This window comes from Phalacrocorax carbo, chromosome 3, assembly GCF_963921805.1.
Source record: "Phalacrocorax carbo chromosome 3, bPhaCar2.1, whole genome shotgun sequence".
NCBI classification, from domain to species: Eukaryota; Metazoa; Chordata; class Aves; order Suliformes; family Phalacrocoracidae; genus Phalacrocorax; species Phalacrocorax carbo.
This window is the reverse complement of record NC_087515.1, coordinates 3657274-3669171: the sequence shown is the minus strand read 5'-3', so window position 1 is coordinate 3669171 and position 11898 is coordinate 3657274. Positions and strand designations below refer to the sequence as shown.

Genomic DNA, 11898 nt, shown 5'->3' with positions numbered 1-11898 from the left:
GCAGGAAAGACTGAAGCAGTTGGGTCTTTTCTTGCTGGCGAAGAGAAGGCTCAGGGGGGACCCTATCAAAGTTCCAGTACTTAAAGGTGCACCAGGGGAGGTTTCATCTCAATATAATAAAGAAATTCTTTCCAGTGAGAATAACCATTCACTGGAACAACCTCCCAAGGGTCCTCACCATGAGAGGTTTTCAAGATGCGATTGGACGGGGTGCTAGATAATGTCATCTAGGCTCCCCTTCCCATGAAAGGTTGTGCCAGATGATCATTCGAGGTCCCTTCCAACCTGGGCTGCTCTACGATTCTACGTCCCCCACTGCTTTAAAAAAAAAAAAAAAAAAAAAGGAAAATAAAAGAAGTTTTACAAAATGCTTTTGGGAAGAGAGGCTGGGTTCACCTTAATGTGGAGCAAATCCTTCCACTAACGGGAAGGTCCTGTGCTCCCACAGCCGCTCCCAGCTACCAGTTCCTGCCCCTCCTTTGTGCTGGCACCAGCTTTCGTGCGGCCACAGCAGACTGATCGAGTAACTGATCAAAAACGAATTTATTTTTAGTTTCTTGAGCAGGTTAGCTTTCAGTCAAGCCAAGTCCCTGACTTTGTAAACAAGGCTTGAGCAAAGCACATCTGCGGACAGTAGTTTTTAATTTGCTATAAGGCAGCCCACTGGATATTTTCAGGACGACCGTAGCAGCGGTTGACTTCAACTTCTGTGGACATGTAGCCACAAAGGTGTCCAAGAATTAAGTGGCAGACAGTGGGCAGCATGTGTCTCGTCCTGAATTTTACCCATCGAAGCTGCAAAGTGCTAGCACAGGCAGGACCTACAGCAGATGCCCTACACCTATAAGTGAAACCTCTGACAGGGCAGAGAAACGAAACCAGGGCATTAAAAGTCAGTTCACTGGGGGTTTCCTGAACACTTGCCTTTGGGACACGGAGAGCAGGGGCCTTAAAATATAGAATCCTTACTGAGAGCAGGTCCTGGAGCCTATGAGAGAGCACAGCAAGTGGTATAGTCGCTTCGCCTAAGGTCCCCATCAACATGAGGGCTTCAGTGACCTGTTAAAGCACTGCAAACAGGGACACCCCAGCAAAATTTGCTCTGAGGAAGCATAAACAGAGCAGTTCTAATGAGGCTCATGCAATGTTAGGAGCATATCTGTGCAGGGACCGGCAGTGTTTTACAAGCAATTGCAGGTGCCTGATCTTAATGCTAGCAACCGCTTCTTTTTGTCTGTACTGTAGCCAGGACTTGTGAGCCTGAGAGAGATTGAATGCTTTGTAATGAAGGTATATTGTAACATTTCTCTCCAGGTGGCACTTTGTTAACAACAATTAGATCCTGATTGATCTTTGAAGGGCTAATTCTTATGTGGTTTGCAAGGGTCCTACAAGGAGCAAGTGTTGAGTGGGGGCACTTTAAAAGTATTAGTGAGAAAAAAAAGAAGAATAGTGCCATAAGAAATTTGCAATACAATGCCCAAGCCTCCTTTGCACCCCATAGTAATTTGTTCTTATTCCTGTTATTATCCCCTCGGGCACTAATGGTCACTTTATTAATTAGTTGAAAATTGCATTCTAGGTCAAATGGCAGCTTTTTTCCCTCCCATTGTTGCAAATTGCTAGTGGTATGGCCCAGTAAATGGCAGTGTTACTGCAAAATGGGAAAGATCCTTTGCTTTTCAAGATAAAGCCCGTGGACCAGCTGCACTTTCCATGACATTTCTAAGCAGAGCATTTCCCCAGGCCTGCTTTTAAGCAGTTGGAAATTAAACAGAACTCACTGTCATTGTTAAGATTTCTAATCATAGGCTGTTACTGTATTTGCTCTCACTCTCCTCACCCTCCCCCCCATTTTAATTCTAGCCGAGCCTGTTTTCTAAGGTGCATCTCTGCAGTGCTTAGACCCATTTTCCAGGAAAGCAGGCAGTGTGTTTAGGTGCCTTCCTTTCTGGTGCTCTAATATAAATACTTTAGAGACATCTGCTTTAGCAGAAGAGGACAGATGCTTAGCCATTTCTGAGAAATAAGGTCCTGTCTGTGGCATCTGAAGTTAAAGACTCGAAAATTACAAATTGCTTTTGAAAATATTTGCTGGCTACTGAATGTAGAAAGAGAGCAAACCACAGACTCAGAAAAAAAATGAGAAATTACAGATTTTGTGAAGGTTTTTCGTAAAGAAAACTCCAGCTGAGGACAATAGATGTTTAGCCTTTAAACCAGAGGATCAGCCCACCAGAAGTGAACATCAAAGCAGTCTATTTTCCATTAACTACTTTCTGCAGCCTACTGTGCTGGATGCAATCTGTCATGCGAGTTTTTAGTCCAGCAGTCAGGAAAGCTACCAGAAGTCAGAAGGCCTGGGCTAATTTCCCAGCACTGTCAGCCTAAGACATCTAAAAGGGTGCAATTAATCTGAAGTCAGTTGCACAAACCATCTAAGACAAAACATAGTCCTTAATTTCTATTTTTCAAGCAATTCTGGCCTCATATCCTCTTAATCTTCTTCTGCAAAATTACCTTTAAATTGATTTATCTCATTTTCTGGTGGGCCCAATTAGAAACCAACAGAATTCAGAGGAAAAACACCCTCCCTCTGGCCCTTCAGAGATTTAACTGAAGTCATAAAAAGAGTGAGGAAACCTTTTGTATGGGACAAAAATGCTACAGAGCCTCCTACAGAAACTTTACATGCGCTACCCTCACATACCTAGAAGTACAACTGTTTTGGGGTTGAAACTATTCCTTCTCAAAGGATAAATCGTATCCAGCACAAGGAAAGGCGAATGCATCTTATCCCCCAGCAGGCTGGACACTCATCCTCTCAAAATCTAAACACAGCAGGCTGGCACCAGCTGTAGCCCCTAGTGAGCATTACACGGGGCAGTTAACACCCCCCTGAATCACTGCACTCCTGGAGCACAAGCAACAGAAGAGAAGCTTCCCCCCCACCCCAATCCTAATTTCTGAAACAACAAGCTATCAGCCTTGCTAGGTTGAGCTCTCTACAGTCAGATGGGGGTGTTTATCAGGGAGAGGGATGGTGAATTGATTAAGCAATAACACGTTAGCGTAAACAAATGCACATCGACAAATTTGGGATTTCTTTCCTACTCCCAACAAGTAAGTGATAGGACACAAACTGGCTCCTATTAGCGCTTAATATTTTTCTCTTTGATGCTATTTTTTAGCTTGCTTGGAAGAAAAGTTTCTCACAGCACTATTTGTTGCCAAGAGTTCACAGAGTAATCAGTAATGCAAAGAAGTAAAAGAATTCCTTCCTCAAAATATAAGGAGGATGAATTTGCAGGCTATTAATTACTTCTTTTGTTCGATCACTTCAGGAAATCATTCAAAATGTAACCTTTATGTAAAGCATAAACCACAGTCACTGTCTAGACTTGCAGAGACACCACACAGAGCTGCAAAGTCAGTCTAGATATGAAGATAACCAATTAAAAAAAAATATATAACTGCATTAAGTGTACTGCAGCGATGACGGAAGTACAGTATGCCCTAGGTTTCTGAATTGTTTTTAAAACCTAGGACTTCTGGTCTCCTCGATGCACTAGCCACCTTCTTAACGCTCCGCACTGCTGTGCATCAACTGTGTAGCTGCTCTCCCTCTTTTGTTTGGAAATGCAACGTCGCTAGTGGATTATTTTGAACTTCTCCTATTTGCTCCTTTGTGGAGTCTCCCCTCTGCATAGGGAAGGTAGAGTAGAAATTAAACCACACCTACGAAACGAAGGCTTTGCTGAAGAGAGAAGTATTGCAGTTTGCCCAAAAATGGTTACGATTCTGAGCCAGCCTTATCACCATATTTAAATGCGGTGATCTTTCACATGTGTATTACATAACAAGAGGTCTAACTTTATCATCAGCATGCCTCAAACCTGGATAAACTTTACTCAAATTGAAAACCCTCCAGCAGAATGTAGATCAAAAGGACTAAAGGATCTGATGGGTAATTAAACCAGAGGGCGAAGATGATTATCAAAAGGCAGCACATTATAAACTTACATCCTTTTAGATGCGCTGCATCATCATCACAAATGAAAATTAAAGTGTTGTCAGAAAGTAAATACAGAGCCTGCTGGGCCTCTGCTATTAGCAAACAAACCAACCCTTGACTAAAATAATGCTGGATCTGATAAAGCGAACTCCTGAATGGTTACCTTGACTTAAATTCTTCAAATGCCATAAACAGCATGGAAGTTTCTCACTGCTTTTCTGAAAATTATGATTGCTTTCACTGAACAATGACTTTTTTAGCTACCTGCAGCATATTTAGAAATCACACCTGGGATCAGAACAGCTCTTACAGTAGTTTTGCTCTTTAATAAGAGCCCAAGGGCCAGCTGCAGACTTGGCTATCCAATTTTTGAGACAGGGGGCACCATTCGCTATTTAAAAAGCCTTCAGTTACCAAGCATTTTCAGAGGGCTTATACCCAGGACTGGTTTCTGTGCCTAGTATTTCTTGTATCTTCTGGCATGAAAAAGAGAAGATTAATATATTTGAAATATCAACGTATTTCACATCAAAATTCATGCCCTGATGAATATATTAACATTGAATATATCCCTTTTATCTATGTGACCACTATTAATAACAGGGCATTCTGTAAGTGGCCTCATGACTAGCTATGGGAGAATAAAAAGAACCAAAACAAGGAAAAAAGCCTGAAAATATTAAATGTCGTATGCATCCCTCATATTCAATGTCTCTTCCTTGCTTCCTTAGACTGTGTAATTTGCAGGTCTGTGACTGTATCAGATTAGCAAATCACATCTTTAATCTCTGAAGGACTGGTGAGCAGTAGCTGCAAATATAATCAATGAGGAGAGTCTTTTGGCGATGATTACTGATGAAACACCATTTTCCTATCAAATATGAACACCCAGTGCGGAACGCAACACACTGTGTGACCGAAATTCTGTGGTCAGAGCGGTTCTTCGGCCCCAGTTAAATGTCTGTCTCCCTATTTGTAGTATATAGAGATACAGGAGACAGAACTTGAAATTATTACAGCTGAAGTCATGCCTGCACTGATTTCAAGCATGTTAGAGACTTCTCAGCTGTGCGCTACCATAACTCACGCTCATGCAATGAGCAGCACAGTACAAAATCAGGGCCAGTACTTGGTTTTGATTCCTTACCTGACAAACATTTGTCTACCTACCAGACTGTAGGACTGGTTTTAATCCAATAAAGATATATTTTCCCAGTTGGCAGACGCAAAAACAAACATTAGTCCTTAATTTTGTAGTAACATTAAATAACACATTTAGGCTGGTGAGTACTCACACAGAATACCCTGCCAGCTGCCTCTTTGTCTTTTACAGACAACTCTTCAACTCGTGTTGTCTCAGCTCCAGAACCCTAAGAGAACTATACACTTCCAGGTACAAAATCCTAGCCAAGATGCTGTAGGTTAAACTTAACACCTAACATCCTACCTAGGACTTCAAAAGCAGTACAAGCCAGCAGAGCTCTAGGAGTATCAGTTGCAAGAACATATTCTTTAACAACAGAGCTTCCGTGTTCTGAACCAGCTTCACGTTTGTGGTGTGCAACGTTGAAACACGGTGTACTCAGTAGCCTGATTATGGGTGAGGAAGGTCTGGATGTCAGCTGCAAGGTCTTAATTTGTATAGAAACAAAGACACTTTGCTGGTTGTAGCTGTTTTCAGTTTTTCAAGTTGTTTTCAGCAGCAAGTAATCCCACAGGCCATATCTATTATTTTGACACTGTAATTCTGACACTTTCTGACCACCTGTGCTGTCAGAGCCTTAAAGCCCACTGTCACGGAGCAGCAAGGGTGGGCTGCTCCACGAGGGAAGGCAAGCCAGCAGCTGAGTGGCAACGCAGGTAGGGCGGTGACCTCGCTGGTGAGGGTGAAGTCCCACAGTACCTGAACAAGGGCAGAGCAGGTCTGATGATGGTAACCAGGTTCACACAACAGTCCTGTGATCACTTGACAAGCCTGGGGCGATGCGGGATGTCTCAGGTCAAACCAGGAAGTCAAATCAGCGAGGCAAGGGCAAAATCAACAAGGTGCCAGGCTGGACACAGGCATACCTGCAAAGTAGATTAGGCAAGGACCTGGGCTTAAATGCCGCTCTTGAGCCAAGAGGCAGAGGCCTCCCATGAGACTTTTCACAGCTCTCTCACATATGTCTTTCTCACACACCAGCTGGACCCAAGGTCACCCAGCTGCTGGCCACCAACCGCCTTGGGGCCAGGAGGAGAGCCTGGAGGAGCACTCCGGGTGCAGAGGGCCATGTGGCTGTCAGACACCTCTGCGCCTGGGACGCTAGGAAACACAAGCTTGAATACTCACCATCGCTGAGACCTGTCCTGGGCAACCTCAGCAAGCCTGAATGACCTACCTTCAGGAGCAACCTTACCAGGTCATCAAAATATATCTAAAAGGGCAGCTTCACCAGGCTCATAAAATGCCATGGTATTCTACACTCTCAAGCATGATATGCCTATGTGGCTCAAACAAGCCAAGATTTCTGCTTATTTACTGGGCTGACCATGCTTCTATATCACCAAAAGATATTCTCTACGAATTAGCCTCTGCATCACAGAGGAATCACAAAGGGAAGGAGCATACACTAGCCTGCCTCCCAGCTTAGCTGACAAGAGGGAGTCAATGTTTAAACATGAACATGTCAACTTTTGATCTTCTTCCCCAACATTTAATTAAAGACCACCTTTGCAAAATAATACCATGTGTTTGATTATCCTTATAACTTTGCCCAGACAGCACAGCACAAAACGAATTGTAGAGCTTTAGCTCTGCTGTTCCCCTCTGCCTCAGCACAGCACTTGCTAAGGTAGCAACGCAATTAAAACTGTAGTTTTATAAGAGAGGCCTAAACTATATGCGTTTATACTTACAGTGCCACAGCATACTAAGATTAACTCAGTGTTTTCTGCAGTCTAGATGCAGATTCCCAGGGTGATGCTGCCACAAATGAGCAAAGTAATGTACGGTGAAGGGTACGTAATAGATAAAAAGAGGAAAGTTGACAAACGTCTTCCTGGCGGTCACACTTTCTCTCACAATGACCACGTCATGATTTCTGTTGAGTCACAGTTGACCGAGTTACTGATGTTAATGAATGTTCTCTGAATCCCCTTCCAAAAGGGGAATAAATAAAGCTAGTAAATAAACCCACAATTTCAGTGAACACTTGATGAAAGGCAGCTACCCAGTGCACCGGTTAGAGAAGACAGTAAGCAATACAGCCAAGTAGGGGGAATTCTTTCTTCACAAACATAGGTTCCTTCCTTTCAGATCCACACGTCTGTTTTTCCTCTGTCCTGTGCCCATTCAAACTAACCCTGTAGTCCACATATTAAGGAAACCTAATTAGACTGGAATCTTTAAGGTCATGTTCTTGTACATGATTTCATTCCACAGTCCGTAAGCTTTATGGTACTCTGACCAATTTAAAGTTTTGTGAGACAGGAAAGTATCACCCCTCTCTTTCGTCTTCATGCTTCTGCTTTCACTGTATGATTCCTGGTGGGAAAAAAAAATCTTTTGACTTGGAAATAATAATAAGCAGCTTCTGCTTATGGTCTAACATTAGGAGGAAAAAAACCTCACAGAGAAGCTAACAATTCTTCAGTAGTCAGGGTAATTATTACCAACAATTCATAACATACCACAACTAGCACAGCAAAACTCCCACTCTAACTGCATTTAACTTTGTTTATTGAAGCCAACAGAAATCTTTTCTCATATCAAAGCCTGAAGGGGGAAATACCAAAAAAATTTCTGGCACACAGTTACATTCTTTTCAAATACACTACTGTACATCATGAGATTCCTGAAACTAGAGAACTTTCCATAAAACTCAGAACACATTATTCCAAAAGGCTGGGGGGGGGGGGGGGGGGGAGGAAGAAAAGGAAAAAAGTGATAGTACAATTACAACCAGTGACAAATCAACAGAAAAAGGAAGCAGGAATGCCCCTATCATGACAGGATCCCTGGAACGCAAATCAGACATTGCGTTGTGTAAAAATTGTGTCTGTCCAAACTTTTAATAAAACTAGAAATGCTGTATTGCTGCCAATTTATTGTTTAGCTGGACTGTTGCTATATGCAGAGTACGAAAGGATATATTTATTGGGTTACAAACAGAAAAATACATGCGAGGAAATTATAGTATTGAGTTACAGATGTCTGACAATACTATACATTTTGATGTAATATGTATACTAAATAGGAACTAATTTCCACTGACAGTTGACTCAAAGGAGTTACCTGCACAAGGCCTAAGAAACAACATTAGCTGAGCAAATAACAAATCAAGAGAGTTTAAATCAGTCATCACTGTACCATAAAGATAAGTGCAACTTGTGCAATAGCTATAGTACTTATTCTGGAAATAGATTTCAAAATTAGAGGCAAAATTTTTCTTTGGAATATGAAAATAATGCTTTTTCCTCATGCTAAACGCTTCTAAAAGACATTTAATTTCAAGTGTACATATGTACTATTCTAAAAATACACATATCTCCAAAGAATTAAAAAGTCTGTGTGATGAATAATAGACCAGTGGAAATTAAGACAGGAGATACCCGACTGCCCTACCTGTACTCTGACATTTACTTAGATCTCTTGGGACTACCTTATCAGTATGGAGTGAAATCACGGTGCCGCTAATATCTGCAAAAGAAGCATCGATGATGCCAACAGGAAACAAAAACTTACTCTGCGGGCTTCAAACTACTGCTTGCACTCAAAATGTCTGGTAGTTTCCCCTTGATTTAGAATTTTCTCTGAAATGATACTGGCCGAAGGTTCACATGGACACCTTTACTTAGAGGCTAAAGACAGATGTAAGGTTTGGCATAAACCTTAAATGCTCCATAAATGACTCACTACACACGGAGGAGAATTCTAGGTATTCCAGAAGAGGACTATATGTTTGACTCAGCTCTGAAAGGCCCCAAAATAAAAGCCGTAGCAGTTTTGTACATAGAAACTAATGTTATAACTTTCTGGAATGTTTTAGTTACCCCTTTCTCATTCTCCGAGACTGAGGAACTATAAAAGTAAGCCACATGGCAGAAAAGTAAAATTTTTGAAGCGTGGTATGATTGTAAATGCCTTAGAGGTCCCCTTTTTTTCCAAGACTGGGCACTTTCAGCATCATATAGCATAAAGGTTTAACAGAAGAGATAACGGTTTTCATGACAGAACTAGATGAATTCATTAAATTTTTCTAGCCTTCTTCAACACCTAGGACTGGCCTCTACTTTTGAGACATAATTTTTTCAATCATCATCTTTCATAACTGTGCCAAGAAGGTTTTTGTAAACTGCTCTGAACAATACTATCTGGAACCTAAATTATGCAACAATTGCTTCACGACACTCCATAATTTACTTCTCTAAGCTATAGGCTAGGAAAAAGTATACAAAATAAAATGGAACTGAAAATGAGGCATGATAAATTTCCAATTAAAGCCTTCCCACCACCACTTTTGAAATACCGAAGTTTTTATGATCTTCAGCACATAGCATTTCATAAAAACATTTCTTGTTCTCTCATGCATTTTCATCCACTTCCAGAAATGAGTAGGGTCACCTGGGTGATCTAAAAGACAAACAGTTGTGAGGAACCAAACAGGACACACGAACATCAAGACCGAAACAATTTTAGAAGTTATGGCCTGTTGCTGGGTAAGATTTCGTGATCTGTGTTATGCAGGTGATTAAACTACTGTAATGATGCGTTCTGGGTTAAGTGATCTGTATAGTAATTACCCAGATCAGCACTTATGTTTTGAACCTTAAGTTCTGCAAGCATTAAGTTTTCTAGTGTCTGCTACTCTCTGTTAGTGTGGGTCATGAGATAGTTTTCAGATACAAATTTAATTTTCAAATGCTTATAAAAATAAATAATCCTGGCAGTAATACAATAAGAAGCCTAAGGCTGAGAACTACACTAACGAGACACTAATCAATATTATTCAAAACAAAAAAGAAAAATAATCCAAAAGAGTGGATTTTCCAACATGATAAACATCCAAGCCACAGCTCTCTGTGTAAATAGAGAGTTTTGTCCATGTGCAACACCACTGACTTCACTGTTTGGAATAGTCATCGTCCTCAAGAGCTAAACACGCTCTTACGAAAATCTGCAAACTGTATCAGGTTTCAAAACTCACTCTTAACATTTTGCCTCTATCTTTGTATATCCTTTTTTTCTCCTGCTCACTCTATTTTTTTAAGAGTAGCAACAGGACATGAGGCTTTCATCTTCCTTTCATCATATAATTTCTCTTCTTCTCATACAGGAGGAATTATTTAACTTCATGTAGTGAAAATGCTGAAGTACAAAACCAAAAATCCTGTGATTTCAAAGCACATAAACAGATGAAAACCGCTCCATTCCATAAACATCCGTTTGAGCCAAACCTATTCAGAAATTGCTAGAAACCTAAGAAAAGCAGGGAATCGTTGGAGATTACATAGACGGAGACAATTTTCAATTAGGTTGAGATGCAGATCCGTAAAGAGATAAACACGGTTCTGAGTGTGCCACCCATTTGCTCTGCGACATAAGTGCTGTTGACACTTTTCTCCTCTGGTACAACTTTTACACTTCATGATTTAAAATGGGATTGCTACATAATGGCCTAATATTTGTTTGCCTGAAGACAGTAACCAAGTAAAGCACCTCTGATTGCATACCCATTCAGTTAAAAACAAATGGAAGACGTAAGAAAGTTGTTGTAATCTCTAAAAGAGTTTCTTAAAAACACATGTAATATGTTTTTTGTGACTTTACCAGGATATGATCCTACGGTGCTGTTAAAAATTGATGTGCTCTGTTATTTTACATTTCTTCAGTATTATTTATATTAACTCTATTTACAATTCATTGATCTTATAATTAAAGAAATACATACATGACTGGAATGGAATCAAGAAGTAAAATATACCAAATTTTAAGAAATAATTCTGAAGATTGTTTAAATTGGAGTTCTGGACAGGAAAATTACCTAGTTCTCATACATATTATTTATTACACAAGTAAAGCATGACTGAATCCTCCTCTCCTCAGCAGCGATAAGGCTCACTCCACACCGTCAGCTGAGATAGAAAAAGTTGCTTAACTACATGTGCTAAAAGTAATGGCAATTTTTGGCTCTTGTAAGAAAGTGCTGCATTTTACAGGAAGGCCATTTTGTTTCACTGGCAGATGACGTTTACGTCAGTGATGTCATGTTTCCAGCTTTTCAACAGGTTTCAGTAACAATGGTATAACCCTTAAGATAAACATATAATCCGCAATTAAGACACAAGCCACAGTTCAACATGGATATGCCACATCAGTCATGGTGAGCAAACTCCTGTAATATACACCACTGTAACAAAAATATGCAAAACTTACAGTTTAAGTCATTAAACTTACAGTTAGGGTTATCTAATAATGGTGTCAAAATACTTCAGACTTTCCAGTGTCAAACAGGCAAAACAATGACGCTATATTGGGATGCTACTGTGCTTCAGCTGGTACCTTTAACTTAAGTTTTAGTGATTCCGGTCTCATGGGAAGCTCAGACCTAACATGACAAGTGATTAAAAAGTGGAATAGCCTCAGCGTTGAGCGATTTCATCCGTAGTCACATGGTTCAGTTACTATGTAAAGTTCATAAAAAGAGGCTCTCATAGACAAAAATTATCTCAATGGCAACTGTCCCATCATCTCGGTTTGCTACCTGTACACGTGTTCTTTACTGAGGAGGAAGGTGGAATCTTCTCTTCCGGCCTGGATGTCCCAATCCGTATTCTCTACCTGGAGGGAGTAGGAGAGGGATGAAATATTTTTTGTTAACATTAAAGCAGGAAAACAATAG

At 40.6% G+C, this 11898-nt stretch overlaps 1 protein-coding gene across 6 annotated transcripts in view; it reads right to left on the bottom strand.

The window, feature by feature from the left end:
• Nucleotides 1–7719: 7719 nt before the first annotated feature.
• Nucleotides 7720–11898, bottom strand: part of FAM120B (family with sequence similarity 120 member B) — a 56005-nt gene continuing 51826 nt past the window's right edge. For all 6 annotated transcript variants that reach the window (XM_064445642.1, XM_064445644.1, XM_064445645.1 and 3 more), the window contains one exon: nt 7720–11837. In XM_064445642.1, the coding sequence (XP_064301712.1) occupies nt 11776–11837 (62 nt within the window). In that variant the 3' untranslated portion in view covers nt 7720–11775. The remainder of the gene's footprint in view (nt 11838–11898) is intronic.